Source organism: Orbicella franksi, chromosome 9 (assembly GCF_964199315.1).
Source record: "Orbicella franksi chromosome 9, jaOrbFran1.1, whole genome shotgun sequence".
NCBI classification, from domain to species: domain Eukaryota; kingdom Metazoa; phylum Cnidaria; class Anthozoa; order Scleractinia; family Merulinidae; genus Orbicella; species Orbicella franksi.
The window spans coordinates 19,460,978-19,479,270 of record NC_138153.1 but is presented as its reverse complement, the minus strand read 5'-3'; the positions used below and the strand labels follow the sequence as shown (position 1 = coordinate 19,479,270).

General features: G+C 37.2%; 1 protein-coding gene across 1 annotated transcript; it reads left to right on the top strand.

Annotated features, from left to right (window-relative positions):
- The first annotated feature begins 875 nt into the window (after positions 1-875).
- Positions 876-10,094, top strand: LOC145496754 (uncharacterized). Its single transcript, XM_081476491.1, has 7 exons — positions 876-1,030; positions 1,159-1,198; positions 3,997-4,033; positions 4,152-4,223; positions 6,320-6,483; positions 7,470-7,514; positions 8,258-10,094. Exons 1-7 carry the CDS (start codon positions 928-930, stop codon positions 8,538-8,540), a joined length of 744 nt encoding a protein of 247 aa, XP_081332617.1. The 5' UTR covers positions 876-927; the 3' UTR covers positions 8,541-10,094.
- The last annotated feature ends 8,199 nt before the right edge of the window (positions 10,095-18,293 follow it).

Below are 18,293 nucleotides of genomic sequence, written 5' to 3'. Positions count from 1 at the left end.
ATGAATTCGCGCCTTCATCGCGACGCTTACACTTGTGTACCTAAACTGAGCTTCTTAATATGAATTCATGATCAGTCAAGTGTCTTCTTTTGCAGTCGTCTGAGCACGGAAAGGATCGAGCACCTTCACATGGGCGAAGAAAATTCCGGTCTCTTCAACTTTTCCTTGTCTGGCAATGAATGCAGAATAAAACCATGCAGTAAAAGATCTGTATTGTAAGCGTTGTAAGAGAAGCATTATCTTATAATTAAAACAGACGTTTTTTCTTTGTTTTTTTCTTTTGTTTTTTTCATATCGCAGTTTAATTTATCCGGCAAGTGGGTGGTAAGGTGTTTTGCGTTTTTGCATGTGAGTTCCCTTTGTTGCTATGGAACTTCAGCTTCCAGTCATGTTACAGAACTAGAATCAATTTCGTTTGATGAAAGATTCCATGAAAAATCTGTATACAAAAAAAGCCCTCACAATAAGCTACTTGGTGGCAATTTCCTGAATAAAGAGGACGATTTTTTGTTTTGAATTTTTAAAAAAAAAAAAAATTTTCATTTTGTTGCCAGAACGCAAGTTTCACTTCATTTACATAAAGGAATATTCACTCGACTATAAAGAAGCTTTGTTCTTTCTGCCCAATCACAGGCAGACACGCCCCTAGAAGGGCGGTGCCTAGACTGAACATAGTAAAAAACTAAACAAACTGTTGCATTCAAACCTAAATCATTTTATTCTCCCCCAAGATGTTAAAAACTAAAAATTAACACCCAAGCAGTGGAATTTGCAGAAATCTACTTTCGTTGAAAACGTAAAACGCGAAAAATAGTCTACGGCCACTCCCTAGGGACGTGACAAGTCCCCACCCCCACCCCACCCTTGGGAAGTGCGGTTTATTGGCTTAGCTCGGGTGTGGTCGAGTTGTGTTTAGCTACCAGAAACATGGCGTCGAGTGAAGAAGGTTCAACGCATACACGGACAATACAGAAGAGAGCGAAGAAAACACAAGATCAGGCATGTCAGTTCGATGCATCGTTACTGGAAGGTGAGCGGCATTGTGTCTTTTTCTTTGCGTACACGCACTCTGTGTTCCTAGGACGGTGAACACAATACCTTTGTGATGTGACGAGTGTTACACAAAGTAAAATATTTTCTCCTTTTCGCATTTTTCAGAGGAAATTGGAACTTGTGAAGCTTGCAACCAGATTTCTGGGTAAGGAAAGTTGGAATTGATTGATATTGTTTCATGAACGATTTAAAAGACCTCGGTTTGAGGGATTGAACGTTATTCTTTGCTCCCCAGCGCGTTGTGTTTTATGCCGGCGAAATTTGTCGGTGCGTGCACCAAGAGGGCCTAGCGACTTCGAATGGTCTCGGGAGTTTGTTCAGTGATGTGTTCTTTCTCGATTTCATTCTTAAACATCTTGCTAGGCGAGTAAAGTGTTGTTGTTTTTTTTTTTCTCCAAGAATTTCGCCTGTGATACCGAGAGCGGCGAGTCGCGTCTGAAGTTTAGAGATATTTCAGAAACAGGAAACGGGGAATCCTTGAAATTCCAAGGGAATTTCGATTACAATTTGCGTGCATCGCAGCCTGTTTTTACGATTTATCCTGGGTACTGTGTTTAGAGGATTTGTGTTAAATCGGGGCAAGAGAAATCTGCCATTCTAGAAGTTCTGGTTATCGAAGCGAGTAGATTTTCGGCGATCGATATTAGATGGACTTATGAGTGGGCATAATTTCTCTAACGTCATATTTTGCTCTGTTACGTAGTTCGTAGTTGAAAAAAAAATCGTTCATGGGTCATCATTTCATTCTATATTTTTTGGTCTGATGTCGACGATTGGATACAGTGTAATCTTCATGTATAAAAACAAAATACGGCGACTCGTGTACGCACAAAGTTCTATGTTTGTTCATTGACTAAAACCTTTTACTCTTCGTATTTCCTGTTAATGTCGAGAATTTCCTAACCGATTTTGTCTTTCAAATAGAAGACCGAAAAATGTTTCCTGAATTGTAATATTTTTGGTTTATTGTCGGTCGTGTTTGTTATACTTATACAGTGAAACCAGCTCAGAAGTAAGTTTTGTTGTGGAAGTTCATTTCCCTTAGAGAGTTGGGTTAATTCGAAGTCTTGGCAAGCTTCTAAAATATCCTGCCTGGGCTCATTCTCGGCGGCCGTCTTAAGAGCTTATGGGTGAAGGGCTTATAGTAACCATCAGTTGTTAAAAACGATTCGGAAATCGCTCGCTGTTTTCATTTGATATTCAAGAAATATCTGGAAGAAGAAATAATTGGAAGAACAGACATGCACGAGGGATAATTCTTGCCCCCACTTGTAATGGGTGTTTAGAAAAGAAAATTAAAAAAAGCCTTATGATCGTACTGCTTTGAAGGCTGCTTCTTTTAGCTTATAGGAATCCTTCAGATTTGGGATAAAATATCCCAATTTCAGAAGTAGTTTTCATTGTGGTACTGAACATGTTAGTGGTCAAACAAGTTGATTGTGCTAACAATTTTTAGGTTTTTCTTTGGATGAATTTTAATGCCTTGTTTGCATCAGTGTTATTTATTTTTTCCCAATAATTTTGATTTCTTTGTGCCTGGGTTTCTTCCACAACATTACCACACCCTAAAGCCTGTTTTATGTTACTCCACCCAAAACAACTTAGAACCTGCACAGCTTTTGTACCCAAACATGCTAGATCTATTTTACAAATTTGAATAACTTTGCAATTTATTTCAGAAAACATTCTTTTGTGGTTGTATTTAAATGTTTAATAGCTGCAGTTTGAGTGGCATTTATTAACTTTTCAAGAACATTCCTGTCCAATATGTTTCAGGAAAAATTCTTCACATTTTGAGGTCATGAAAGAATGCTAATTAATTGCTTGCCTTCATCTCAAGCATCAAATTTTTTTTATAAACTCACTGCTAACAGCTGTTTTGTACGTTTCACAAGGGACAATGTTTTTCAATCTTAGATCAAGATCTTGCAAGAACTTTTGTGCAAAATCTATAATAAATTGATCATTCTGAGAATGGTCCTTTATTGAATCTTCAAAGTTTACACAGTGGAATCCTGCCATTTAAACTCTCAGGGGAAATGAAAAATAGTTCGAAATAGCAGGAGTTTGAAGTAGCTGATAGCAACTGACTGAAGGGCGAATCCAAGGGAATGGTTTTGAGTTCGAAATAAGGGGAGTTTTAAATAACAAGTTCATTAGCGGGGTCTGACTGAAATTTTCTCTGTTCTTTGTTATCTGTAACTTAAAAAGTAGCTAGATCTAACATTTTGTTTATTCTTACATGCTGTTTAAATTAATTGCCTGATTCATGAATCCCATGTGTTTTCAAATTTCATTAAAATCTTAAGTAACAGGAAAGCTTGTGCCAAAACTCACAGTTTTGCTTGACATTTTGCATGGAACTGTTGAGTCTGACATTGAATTTTTCTTAAATCCTGTGACGTCTATGCGAGACAAAAAACCCTAATCTTGTCTTAAAATACCATGGGTGCTTTTCTTTGGAAAAATCCAAGATTGGATTCTTAAATCCAAAAATGATTGTGATGCATCCATAGAACCAAAGAATATTTGCCCACAGTGGATTCTTTGGTTCCTTTGAGCACCATGATCTGAGTGATCTTGGATTAATCCGTTAAGTAAAGAAATCAAAATCAGTGTTTTTGGATTGAAGAATTTAATCTTGATTTTTGCAAAGAAACACACCCTAGGTTTATATTTCTTTATTGACTATGGTCTGTCTTGTTAGCCAGTCAGATTCAAAGTACTTCTTGAACAAGAAAAACTTAACTGTGTAGATTTTGGTCACCATGGGGTTTAAAATATGGTTTTGCCAAAATGTAGTTTGAAACTTTTTGATCAAACCTAAAGTGTGGTTTACATTGTGGATTTCCCTATCTGACAAGGATTGTGGAGAGGGATGCTTTTGTTCAAATTAAGAACCTTTTGTCATATAGTTGACAACATTTTTAATTTGCCTTTCAGTTCTGCAAATTGTCTGTCCCAACCTCATGTCATACAGGTATGAAAAGCATACATATTTGCTCCAGTAGTGGCAGGGACATATTATTTTGTTTTTGTTTTCCGTTTTCAATGTGTACAAGTTATATTTAACGTGTTGATGTTCTTTGTGTCAATAGCTTGACCCAGATGGGCACATAGAACGAACAACAGTTATTCGGGTTGTTACCACAGATGATGATGAATACAAGGTAGGGTTATAAGTGTTAAGAGACTTGACATATTGCACATAGTGGCTAGATCTTTGTTATTGGGAGTAGCAATGGCTTGATTGTTATTGTGTTAGACTCCAGATCCTGTGCGGTCCTGGTTTCACTCCTGGGTTTGGTCAATACAATGTGTTCTTGGGCAATAGACTTTTCTCCAATGATAACTGTCCCTCTCCACCCAGTTACATAGATGGATTATGGACTAGCATCCTGTCCAGGACAGAGAAGAAATGTCCCAGAAATTGCAAGGGATTCCTGGAATTCCTGAAAAACTGTGGAATTTAACATTGTCAAATTTTCTCCAGGGTCCTGGAAATTCCTTGAAAGCTACTCCTGATAAACTCCCTGAATTTTATGGTTGTATTAAAAATGTGCATGAAAAGGCAGTTGTCTTAAAAAGTCAGTCACTCAATAAGAGTTATTTATTTAAGATATTTTACCTCCAAATTTTTGAGTCCTGAGATCTGTGCCCTAGAAATTTTGTTCCTGTAAATATCCTGGAAAACTCCAGAAAAACTACTGAAATTCCATGATCTCTGACTATAAGTACGGAAATGACCTACAGGCAGCTGTTTTGGACACTCTAGCCGAACATCACCTTTAACTTTCAGAGTAGTGAAAGTTCCTAAAGGAAAGTCTGGTATTGTCATTGAAGCAGTAAAAACAAAATTGACTGGCAAAGAGAAGCTGGGAGAGGCAAATGATAATATTTATCGCAAAATGTGTTTGCAAGTGTATCTGAGAACTTGTCAACTTTTCACATGCTTGGCGGAAGGGAACAATGCATTTACCAAATCAAAGTTATCTTTTTGTCAGTGAATTTTGGCTTGTGTATTTTGAAAGCCTTCAGGATTGATTTTGGTGGAAGGAGAGAGTTGTATTTTAAGAAGAGTTGCCCAAGCTCGCAGTTTTTGTCTGGATATTTTATCTGGTTTGAATTACCTTTTTATGTAATCACCTTCTATATTGCTGTTAATTACAGTGGAACGTCCAGTTGCAACCACCACTCGTAAGCGACCACCTCTCCTAAGTGACCAGTTTTCCAAAATACCAAAATTTTCCAAGTCAAATCACTATATTTAAAACCTCTTGTAAGCGACCACCTCTCGTAAGCAACCACGACCACTGTTAGAGTAAAAAATTTGAAATTTTCTTTGTTTTCAACCTCCCGAAAGCAAGCAGTGGACGGATAATTGAACGAAAATTGGATAATAAGGTGTTGTAACATTATCGCATTCCTAGATAGTACAAGAGACGGAAATTTCCCAATGGGAAGAACCGGATTTTTTCTCAAATCGACTTTTCACATGAATAAAGCATTTAAAACAGGCATAAGTCTCTTCAGTCACCTCATGCTAATGAGGCAATATTTTGACCCAAATGGTCTAAGCTCTTGTAAGCGACCACCTCCCATAAGCGACCACCTTGGCTTGACATTTTGGGTGCTCGCTTACGGGAGGTTCAACTGTATATTAATGTTTATGGTTTCTAATCAGGGCTTGAAATTGCGTCCAATACAGTCGTATTTGCGACTTAACTCTACTTATTCGCAACTAGAAAAACGCGAGTAGTCGCAAATTTGCGACTAGGTTTTGCCTTGACTGACACAAATTAAAAGGGCTAGCAGTAGTCTCAAAGGAAAAAGAACATTACATGTGGATGAAAGATACAATTTATTTGAATAGATATAATAAAACAAACCCACAATTCTTTGATTGCCAACTGGATTGCCATGTTTGATTATTCTAAGGCACACTAAAGTAAATGACTCTCTCTCTCAAAACCTTCAAAATGGCTATCCCTGTGCAAAATCGCCCTTTTATGTATTGCAAGCCCTTGAGCATTGAGTATGTCATGTATGTCTATGGATTGTGTCTCTTCTATTAGATTTTGCGACTAAAAATTTACATTTAGCGACTATTTTTTACCACTTAGTTGCCAAATGGCAACTTAAGGATTTTGTTAATTTTGAGCCCTGCTAATGCATTCTTGTTATTCAGCTTTGTGCTTTGTTATTGCAGAAAAGTTATGTAATAATTTATCTTTAAGGATAAATGATTTGTTTCCTACACTGTTAGGTTACAGAGGCATCACCAGGCAGATATGGAGGACGATGTAATGGAACAGAAAACACACCAACAGTGATTGTGTCTCCAGGAGATCATTTGAAAGAAGAATATATGATAGCTGATGAAGATTATGTAGACAGGTCGCACTCGCCTCCTCCAATTTTGTTTGATGAGTGAGTCTTAATCAGCTTCTTTGTCATTATTCCCAGGGCTGTCATTAAGACAATGTTCAGGGGGCAAATTAGAATTTATTATATGGACAGGAGTGTTTTACTGGAAAACGCACCACTCGGAAATTTCATATGAACCACATCTGGGACTCGGGTGACTTATTTTCCATATCCTCACTAGTGAAGATATCAGTGATTTCAGTGATTCAAGTTTGTCTCTTAAATTGTACTTAAATTCGTTGGTGTGTGATCAAAACATCTTCGGGTTTTCCTTGAAAGTCTTTGGCAATCTTCGGTAATCTTTGGAAATTTTTGGAAAATGTTCAGCAACTTTTGTGTGACCCTCGGACAAGTTTTAGAGAATCTTCAGAAATCTTCAGAAAGTGGTCGAAAATCTTTGGAAAATCCTCAAAAACGCCATCATCAGCATGTCTATATAATAAAAAGAACATTTCACGTTACCTTGAAGATATGAATTTTATGTTCTCGTGACAAGGACAATATCTCACTGGTTCACTGTGCTCATTTGTTAGAGATTTTTCTTGCCACTGGAACATAAAATTCATATCTTCTCGCCACCATGTAATATTCTCTATGTTTTTGCCCCTGAAGTAACCCATAATAGCTATTTGAAACAATAGACTTCAAAATGGCTCCCATATCGCCAAAAAGGCCCATTCTTGGGTATAGCAGTTCACGCTCAATAAAATACAAAAAGAAAAAGGTTCACGCTCACTTTATTTCTTTTTACCCAGAGTATGAATGGGTTGAAACAAATTAAAATCTAGAGGGGGTGGGTATAATAACCACATGTAGGATCCCACTCAGTGGGTGGGGGGGGGGGGGGGGGGGAGAGGGGTAGAAACACTCTTAGACTCAACACAACTGGAATAGGAAATAAGTGCAGTCCTGATAAGCCACTAGGTTTGAATTACAACACTATACTTACCAATCTAATGTGTTTTTATTTATAAACTTTCCATATTTAGGACTGAACCTAATGTAAGCAGTGCTAGAGAATCTCGAAAAGCTGAGTAAGTTGAAATTAAAATTATTGTTAATAGCAGGCAGTCATCGTGTGGCAGGAAATTTGTTCGGGTTCTATTTTATTTTTTCAAAATCAGTGAAAAAAGAGTTCCTCAAAATAAGAGTTTTTCAAAATCAGCAAAAAAGAGTTGTACACAAGACAGTAGTTTTATTGTATCCTGTAAATAGCTGCTTAATTTTTTTAGCCGTATGGTTGTTATGGGCAGCTAATACCTTATTTATGAGCTTCAAATTATTGTATTCTTCTCTCCTTATTTTTTCGGTGTGAAAAAAAATGTTGTTGTTGTTTGTTGTCCCGTAAAAAATTTTTGGCAAAACAATGAAATTACCCCAGGTGCATCGCAGGTGTGATAATGCATCAACTGGTATTGTAGTTATTGGTGATCCATTGCAGGAGCAATCAGTCACATTAGCGCAAGATGCAATTGTAACACTGTGTGACACTGTTTTCCATGTTTTACATTTCTGTATGTTGTTTCACTGGTCTATTGCATGGATTCAAATGAAACAAGGAAAATGTGGTAATGCAGCTAACTGAAAATCGCAAAGATTAATACCCGGCAAGAAAAACTAGTCTTTTACAATCTCAAAAATTAGTCCCGGCAAAATGCAAAAAAAATAGCCAATCTGTGAAATTAAATCCAGCAAAAGTGCCATACGGTATATAGGCCACTGCAAGTCTCCTCATTCCTCTGTTTTCCTTTTAACACTATTTTTCTTTCCTTTTAAGCAAAACTGATAATATGAAAAGAAGAAGAACCCATAAGTGTGATTATGAAGGGTGCTCTAAAGTTTACACCAAAAGCTCGCACCTCAAGGCTCACAGGCGTACTCACACCGGAGAGAAACCTTATAAATGCTCCTGGGAGGGCTGCTCATGGCGATTTGCTCGCTCAGATGAACTTACAAGACACTACAGAAAACACACTGGTGCAAAGCCATTCAAATGCTCTCACTGTGACAGGTGCTTTTCAAGGTCAGATCACCTGTCACTTCACATGAAGCGGCACTGAATTGGTTTCCAAAATGACTTCTCAGAAAATAACTTTTGAATGGAAACTGCCGTGATGACCATCATGTTTGGCAGTTTGGAACTCAACTGTTCCACATCATATCACATCAGAGAAGAATCTACAGTGTCTTCTGATTTTAGCTGTTCTTTTATCACCCAACTCGAGTAGTAGTGTTTCAAATTTGTAAATATGGGAAAGATTTGTACTGTCAAAGGCAATGGAGATTGTGTATCTTATGAATTTGAGTCTACCTGCTAGTGCTCACTGTAGCAGTTAATAAGTAGAGCTGTTCATGCTAAGGGAGCAAAAATACATTGCACAAGTAGTTCTGTGGAGTCTCATTAATGAAGTCAGGAAGGAATGTCCAGTTCATGAGTATTGCAAGAAAGCAAGAATTAGTGAACTTTCAGCATTTAACCTATGGCTCCCTTGGAATCAAACATCATAGCTTCAAGACATCCATTTAGAAAGTTGGCAAGTTGTGGTTGCTGGGAACATTCTGTCAAGAAGTTTGGGGAACCTGTGCTACATACTAGGTAAACCATTCATTTGATAATGTCTTCTCTTTTTGCATTTTAATCCCTTAGTCATAGCGGTGATAAGCATAGAAAATCTCCTCACCATATCATGAACGTAGCTCATTAGAAGCAATACAAAGATCTGAGTGTGTGGTTTCTCTGATCGATCAGAGACGTCTAGTAGTTCTTTGTAGGGCTTGTTGGTACATGGAATGAATCTTTCACATATGTTCCACGAGAAAAAGAAAGTGTTTGTACCTGAAGAAGAGCATCTAGTGAATTCTTAGGCTGTGCGTTTTTGAGCAGAAGTCTATTGTAAATTATTGACATGCAAATATGTTTGGTGGAAATGAAATACCACAGTAAAAAATGTGACACTAGTAACTAGAAAGCATGTAGTTGCCATTAGAGAGGAGTGCATTCATCAACATGAAGTGTAAGAAAAGTGTACATAGGATAAAATTTTAAATTATTAGTTAACATTATAAGTTTTTTGTTATGTTTATTTACTGTGTTAAATTTCAATTTCTGGACTCATTTTAGTTTTTGAAAATCCACCTCCTTGGCCAAAAGTAGCAACTGTTTTGGGTTGTGTAGAGAAAACCTGTAACAATAAAGGATATAAGCATTATTATTATGGTTTGTAAATGCTTTAAAGAATTACTAACTGAGGAATGTATCTTTATATTAATAACTGGATTTATGGAAACGTGGTTAAAGAAAAGTGCATTCTTTTGCACTGGGTGAGCTACAAATTTGGATTTTAGCCCAGAAAGCTCAAAAATTGCTCCAAGTGCCCAAAAAGAGAAAAGTAGAAAAAGGAAGATAAGGTTGTGGAGGAAAAAAAAGGGCTGACATTCCTTTGAACTTTTATATTGTCTGCATTTACTCCAAGTGAAATTTTCTTTAACATGGTTTTCACAAGTCCAGACATACAGTAATTATTACATTCGTAAGGACAAGGGTTTTTTTTGCTTTGTTTTGCTTTTTTTTTTTTGCGATCTTTTGTTATCAGATTTAATGTATATATTAGATTCATACGTGTATGCATTTTAGCATTGGGGCTTATGGCAATAAGCTTTTAAACTTTGCAGTCTCTTTCTTGTCTTGAAAACATGCAGTTTGGGTTTACAGCAATCAGTAGCTTGATTTCAAATGTTGTGAAGTCAAGACGTGAACCAAAAGTGGCGTAAAACTTCCATCAATCATAATTAAACACACAGCCAAAGATTTGTGATTGATGTAAGTGTGCAGTGATAGGCGTGTCTGATACTCTGGGGACTGTGGATTTTATAGTCGGACTCATAGACTCTATCCTCCACTTCCTTGTTGGTCAATTGAAGTTTGGAGGAAATTCAAATTACAGAAATACTGTGAGAGATGATACTATCTTTTTGAGGGAAGGGCAGGGGTGTGGGGTAGCCTAGTCAAAGTGATAAGACGTAAATTAGTTTTCTGGGTAAATCAGCATGGTTATGGTTCAGATAACCCTGATATTTCTTTGCACCCTTGATATGTCTACAGCAATTTGTGTGGGAATGTTGTTTACATTTGCCAACATCCTCTGGTTATTGTGGTCATAATTTTGTCATCAGGTTACTGATTGGAGAGACACTTTAAGTTTAGTGGCTAAGCAATTTATTTAAGTATACACATCATGGCTGGGAATGTAATAGTTACCTGTTGTTAAAGCTTGCTTTAGAGCACCGTGCACAAAGTGTGTTTAAAACATGAAATGGCGAAATGTCAACATGTTACAACGGTTAGCCTAAATAACACTCTGGTTAGCCTGAATAGTGCTCAGGTTAGCCTTAATATCACTGACTTGAAGGTGGGTAGCTCTCAGTAGTTGTATGGGTAAACCTTATCCTGTATTGTTTAAGTGCTGTTTTTTCATTTCATCATTTTGCCAGCTTGTACTTTAAACACGCCCCTGTGCACACTGTGTGCTTAAATCAGTGTTGAACATTTTATTAATTTATTTTGGTACACAAACTATCAATTTTTAAAGAACATTAACTAAAGGTGCTTTTACCAGACTAGGAGTTCATTGCATGTATCCCCTTCTTCTTAATCAGTGCAAAATATGTTAAGTTGTTCAGCTTTAAACACAGCTGTTATTTTCTCGTAGTGAGTATTATTACTATCAGAGCTGCTGTCCTGGTGTGTAGCAGTGCTTCAAATGTAGTTTTTGTGTTTTGGGCAGGACTGCAAATGAGCGTGTACTTAGGGAAGGCTTGTACATTCACGAGAAGTGCTAATAAGTGGGAGTATAACTGTAGTTGTATAGTTAACAACACAAAGGCAAATGGAATCAAGGATTATCATGTATGTTTTCAGAAATTTTTGGAATGCAACAAGAATTATTTGCAAATTTGGAAAGACAAGTGATGCTAATATTCTAAATTTTATGAGGAAATCTGTGGCTATTCTTTTTGGCGAAATTACGCTGATGAACACAAGTAGAGGCTCTCTTCAAATAAATATTCAACAATCAAATATTTTTGAATTGTTCCTTGATCTAGTTTCAATTTGATTGAAGATCCAGCCATGGCTGTTGTGTTTTTATATGAATTGCTTTGTTGGGCAAGGCTGTTGCTAAAAAGATGCATTAGTTTTAGTTCTGTTTCTATAATTTATCTTCAGGTAAAACAGAATGCAACTCCTAAGTACCAGTCTATTTCGGACAACCTTCTTTACTGCATCAGAAATTTTAAAAGGTAATTTTGTTTAAAGTGTTGCCAGATGGTTAACTTGCAGAACTTTACTGAACATGCCATTGTTTTTAGTTGACTAGCCTTACCCAAGATCACATTTATCACTGCTTTTTTATAAGCTATACTGATATGTTTTTATGCCTTTGGCATCCTTATTTGATCTTGCATTCCATTAACCTGTTATATTGGCTAAATTGTTTTTAGCCTAAGAATAATTGCATTACACTGCCATTTTAATAATGGCATCAAGGCTTTTTTGCTGTAATATTGGGTGACTTTTTTTTCGTTTTTGTGGGGTCCCCTTTACTGTTTATATTATGTGTGATTGGGGTTTTTGGTTTAAAACTGAGGCCTGTGCTCAGTAAGGTAATTATGTGTGGTTCAACTATATAACTATTTAACTTGAAATTAAATTTGCATGAATTTTTTCAAGAGGCATAGGGGACCCTCGGCATACCTCACTATCTGCAAAACTTTATCAGATGTTTATAGTGCATGTCGTTCACTTGAGTCTGAAAACATGGAAAGAACTTTTTGTTATGCAACAATCTTATCGTCACGCAACACTTCCTTCTGTGAAGAACTGCGTGACGAGTTAAAGAGCATGAGTAAAATTTGTACAGTGCTTTAGTTTAGCCTTGAAAAACTTTGAAGCTAGTAATTATTATGAGAAGGCCAGTAGACCATGCACTCTGTGAGTGTCTGGTGAACGTTTGCGTCAGATTATTTTTCAGGTGCAAATTGCCTGGTGCAATTAACCTGCTTATAATAATATAACAGAATGAAAATAGAAGTTGAACTTAAACCGCTGTGTGTCTTTATTTGGGGAAACGAGGGACATGTCGAATCCACTAGATATTGGCTTGTGCTGAGGAAGATGACTGAAAATTGGGGAGAAAATCTTATTGATTGGTAGCCTACGAAATATCATTCTCAATCCCAGATCCCTCCGTTATTAGCACTGGGGACGAAAAGTCGAGAAAGTTTATTCTCGTGGCCAGCGCTACTCGTTTTTAAAACACCGGCCACGTGACCAAAAGAAATGAAGGCTCTGTGATTTCGACTAGCATTCCCACTCACTCTCTCCGCCCCCGTCCTTACGAAGTGGGCAGTTTGCGCCGGAGGATTTCAGAAGCGAGCGTTAGTATTGTAATAACCCCACCTCCCCCGTCTGGATCGGACGCTAGTCCACTTACCTCCCCCCTTCCCCACCCGTAGACACAGGGTACTCCCCAAACACTTTTCGTGTTAAATTAATACATTTCTCAAACATGACCTCGGCTAACCAGGAATGACTACTGTTTGCGTGAACATCTGCAAAGGGCTTCAAATTCTGGGAATTTATTAAGGAAAAAGCTAGTTTCATCTAAACATCGTGTCCAATTCCAAGCCATAGTGGCAAGACATTAGTCGATTCAAACCGCAATGGTCAAATTCTACACCATTTCAGACCAAATAGGCTCAAACATTCAATCTCGTTCCCAGAGGCGGCGAAGTTGGAGCGGTTATCTTCTCTACGCATGTTCAAAAACCAGAAAAACCACTGTTGAACTTGAACGCATGCGCACAGTCAAATGAACGTATCGGATCGGGCGTTCGGTCAATGCTGACCTAAAACGCGCGGGCTCTAGGAACCACACTAGCACACATATCTATTATATATATCTGGATTTATGAAAACGGTGTTAAAGAAATCGCGCCCTGCTCGAGCGTTTTTTTTTTTCAGTCTTTTTTGCCCCTCCACATTCTTAACTTCCTTTTCTTGCTCTTCTCTTTTTATTTATTTATTTATTTTTTTTTTTTTGAGGTACACAGTGTTTCAGCAAGAAGGAAAAAGAAAGCATGAATGAAACTGTTTGTGCTGTTTCCTTCCAACACACTGGAAACAAATAATAATTGCACAAATAATAGTAATTGCAAAAATGATAGTAATTGCACAAATTGTACACCATGCTTTTCCTAAAAAACGTATTTTAATTTCATTATAGATTAAAATTTAGGTCCATTTTATCACTATTTAATTTCTATTATAGCTATAGATTCCCTTTTTACACTCTTTTAATTGTAGATAGTGTCCTCAATTAGTGGTGAGCAACTGCTAGTATTTAAAAGACACTTAAATAAAGCTATTATGATGATGATGATGATGATGATGATGATGATTACTATTATTATTATTACAATCGAACCTCCCGTAAACGACCACCCAAAATGTCAAGCCTGATCGCTGACGAGAGCTCAGACTATATTGGGTCAAAATTTTGCCTCATTAGCATATGATGACTACAGATAATTACCCCATGTTTGAAACGTTTTATTCATGTGAAAAGTCAATTTCGAGAAAAATACGGTACTTACCATTAAGAAATTTCCGTCTCTTGTACTACTTAGGAATGTGATAATGTTACAACATTTTACTATCCAGTGTCTACTCTATTATCTTCAAGTGGTCGATTACGGGAGGTGAAAGAAAAAAAAAAAAAAGAAAATTTCAAACTTTTAGCCCTAAAAGTGGTCGCGGTCGCTTACGAGAGGTGGTCGCTTACAGCAGGTTCCAAATATAGTGATTTGACTCGGAAACTTTCGGTATTTGCAAAACTGGTCGCGCTGAGGAGGGGTGGTCGCAACTGAAGGTTCGACTGTATTATTACTATTATCATCATCATCATCATCATTATCATCGTTATTATTATTATTATTATTATTATTATTATTATCAAACACCTTCAGCTTTCATCCACCATTACCCATAATGCATTCGGTATTGTCGCTTACCCCGGCGCGTACACTCCAATCTTTTTTAGGACGACCTTTCTCGAACAATTGTAAACACCTGAATGAAGAGGGGAAATATGAAAGAACAGTGTCTTGCCTTAGAGCAACTCAGTGACAACACATTAGTACTGTGCCCGAAGGTACTATCGGCATGAATGAAAGACCATGAAAGTTAGTGATGTCTAAGTGGCTTCCCACGCATTCCTTATTGGCTCTCGCTTGAATCGGCTTGGAGTTTTCGTTATATGATACTTGAAACTGGATGCTGGAAGGTGAAGATAACGGTCAGAAAACATGATACAATTTTTGTGAAACTGATCGACTGTTTGACAAATGCGCATCCTCTGATTTAACAAAGGACTCTAAAAGAGTTTTTGGGTAAAATCAAGAGATTCGTATTCTCTTGGTAAAGTACAGCTGTGTCAAAGAGGCGATGCACAACTTATTTTGTTCGTCGTCAAAACTTTAATTTATTAATGGCCGTGACGCTCTCAGTGAAGTACTAAAGCAATACGACTGCAAATTAAACAATGACGTGACGTATCCCTCTTCGATCGTGGAAACTTCGGCACGTTCCGGCTTCTCGAAGTCTCTCCGACGATTGCATCCGTTTGCGTCATCATAATTACCTGTATTGTTTCACCGGCGTCGTGGTTTGTGAAACGAGGAAACTCGGGCAATCCACAAACCGTCCAGAGTAGAATATATGACGCACGAAGGAAGCTCGTCTCTACTCGGAAAGCTATTTTTGTTTTTCCGCTAGTCGCTGATGTCTCACAAAGAAGTTTTGAGCCGCACAATTGTTTATTCATATTTAAATATTTCAGGTTAGGCAGTGGTTTACCTCGGTTGAATAAAAATCATTCCATGCAGGAGCACGCGTAGCAGTTGAAATCGAATATCGAAGGCGCGCGTGCCTCACAGCATGTCCAATATACTATTTTATGAAACGATTTATTTTAGGTATTTACATTAGTGTAAAGTTTCGCAAGAAAACTTCACACTCGCACGCCAGAACTAAAGCAGTACGTGACTGCGCAGACTTAAATGACCCTTGATCAAACAGTGAAATGTTTTCGCGTGTGTTAGTCCAAGCTTGTTAAAGGCCGCGTGAGCAACATCATTACATAATCTTAATATTAGCGCGTTGGATCCTTAAAAAATCAATCAGTTCCTCCGTGAAAGTCCTTCAAAATGTTGTTAATAATTTTGTTAATAGTTGTCCATGCGGTGTACTTCAAAGTGCTTGTTTATTCGCGCAGCGAAGCGCAACATTCTACTGACTTGTGACGTTACTGTTATGTTTTCTGAGAACTCGAGGACATGCTTGACGAGTATGGCAACCAGACCTGCTCTTAAAGATATTGTAGCCGGACAGAAGTAGCAGCGAAGAAACCCGCATGAGCGACATATCTGACCGTAAACGTGATCAGGAACTAATTTCTCCTCCGAATACCTATACAATGTTAGTGTCAAGGTGATGAGATTTAAGAGATTGATTAAACAAGGGAAGCTGTCTTAAGAAAGTATCATAAAAAGTTCTCTGGGATAGAGACGTAGAAAACAATCGACTATGGGAACGAGTGCCAGTGAAAAAATTTGCTGTTTAAAAAAAGTTAAGCCGTGTTCTGTTCTTTTCAGCCATAAAACACGCTGTTCTTATATATTTCTTTAATAACACTGCCGTCTTAGAACTCTGTGAGTACCAAGACAATGTAATCATCATATTGGCCAAACAACTGTCGGTGGTTATATCCCTTTACTCTGTAGAAGCTTACACAGTATTTTTAAGGTGAATAATGTTTATGAATGGGTTATGGATAGATATTGATAAAGAATTCAATTTGATGATGAAACGTATGAGAGCGCTTCACTGACCTCACAATCTTATCATCTTGAACTCAATATCAAACTCTCAAACTGTCTTATTTACTTCGACTAAAAAGCTCAGCTTCTTCTCATTCAAGCTGTACGTGCCTACGGAAATAATATTGGTTCATTTGCCACCTTGTTTACAAAAGAAGTTGTTGGCTTATATTATTTTTAGTTAACCACGAACCGAAATTGGCCAATTTCCTTCCCGGCGATATCAAGGTTGCTTTAACAAGGTTAAACCACAGTCAAACGAAAAAGAAAATGTCGGTTTTGGTCAGATTTCGTTCGATGATCGGTGAAATAAGACTTGTTTTGTTTTCTTTTTAATTCTTAATCATGCATAACGAAACTGTTTATCCAACCATTCCGGTGATCACATAAATGAGAGTCCTAATACAGTAATAGTTTTCTCGATTCTTTATGTGTGTTCAATATTACGCAGATCCCTTTCAGCGTTCGTTGTTTGTATGTAAACCTTGTTTACTTAATTGTCTTTCGTTCATTGAGCATTCAGCCAGAGCAGACTGTATTCCTTCAGACGTAGAAAGGTATTTTAGCACCCTATTTCAATCACTTTAACTTTGATTTGCTTTAAAAAAAAAAACTTCTGTTGATAAATTTAATCAAATCGGCATTTAGGTCACGCGATAGCAAACACATCAGGCAGTTTATACCGAACAATTTTGAAAATTCAATCGAATCTATGGTCCACGCGTCTCGACGGCAAAGGGCAAAAATAACCAGAAGAACATGAGATTCCAAAATGTTGTGTTGTATTGCAATAAATAAAAAAACCCCGAAAAGGTGCTTGCAATATTATTACCTGTAAAATGTTCTGTACTGAAGTATTGCTCATTGCTTTTCACCATACCGCAGTGTCCAATATGCAGGACCGTTCACTGTTATTAATTGTATTTTTGAGGAAAAATTACCAAACATACGTTCGTATCACTAAAACATCAGGATCTTTTGAAACTCAGTTTCTGGCCTTATAAATCAATGCGCCATTTTCATTTTACCGGAGTATGCTTCAACCTATTTGCCGGCACTCGGAAGAAGGAAGATTAACGACAGACTCTAGTTAAGGAAGGAAAAAAGGTATTATCGCAGTAAAAATTGAACAGCAATGCCAGGAAATGGAGTGATACCAAATTAACTATGATACGAAAAATCGGTTGACTAAAAACATCAAGAATTTATGTGAAAAACAATCAATCAAATTAACAATGATATGACTGAAATCAGTTGACTAAAAACATCAAGAATTTACAAAAAACAAATTAAAAAACAAAAAACAAAATCAGCATCGATCAAATGCCGAAACTTTGTAAAGGTCTATCATTCACACTGTTACCAAATCAGTTCTGTTGTTTGGTGCCTCGGAACTCATATTTTATACAAGCAAAAAAAAACTTTTTAAGCTAATCATACTTGAACTAAAAGGCATCAACCAAAGTTTGGCTATACAACGCTCGCATTTCTACTGTGACCTTCAAAAACCAACTAGACTAGAAACATTTTAGAGTCTTCTTCACATTTTGTAATAAAACTAAATTTTCAGTGTGGTGATTCCACGATCAACGACATAGTTGAAATAAAGATGGAAAGACTGATTGAAATATCGATTTGCGCAAAAAATTCGCTATGCCGTGACCACTCACCAGAAGAAGGGAACCTGCCTGTTAATTATCTATCATTCTTTAATTCTGTTTTCAGCACGGTGCTCTTTTTCCACAGCCTTCAGTTCATCTGTTTAGAAGTTTTCTGCACTTCGTGTAGATTCTTTATAATTAGGCTGTCTCAAAAACCTGAATAGACAATGAACTGGTGCGAATAACGTTTTCCCGCTTTGATGAATATCCCCGAGT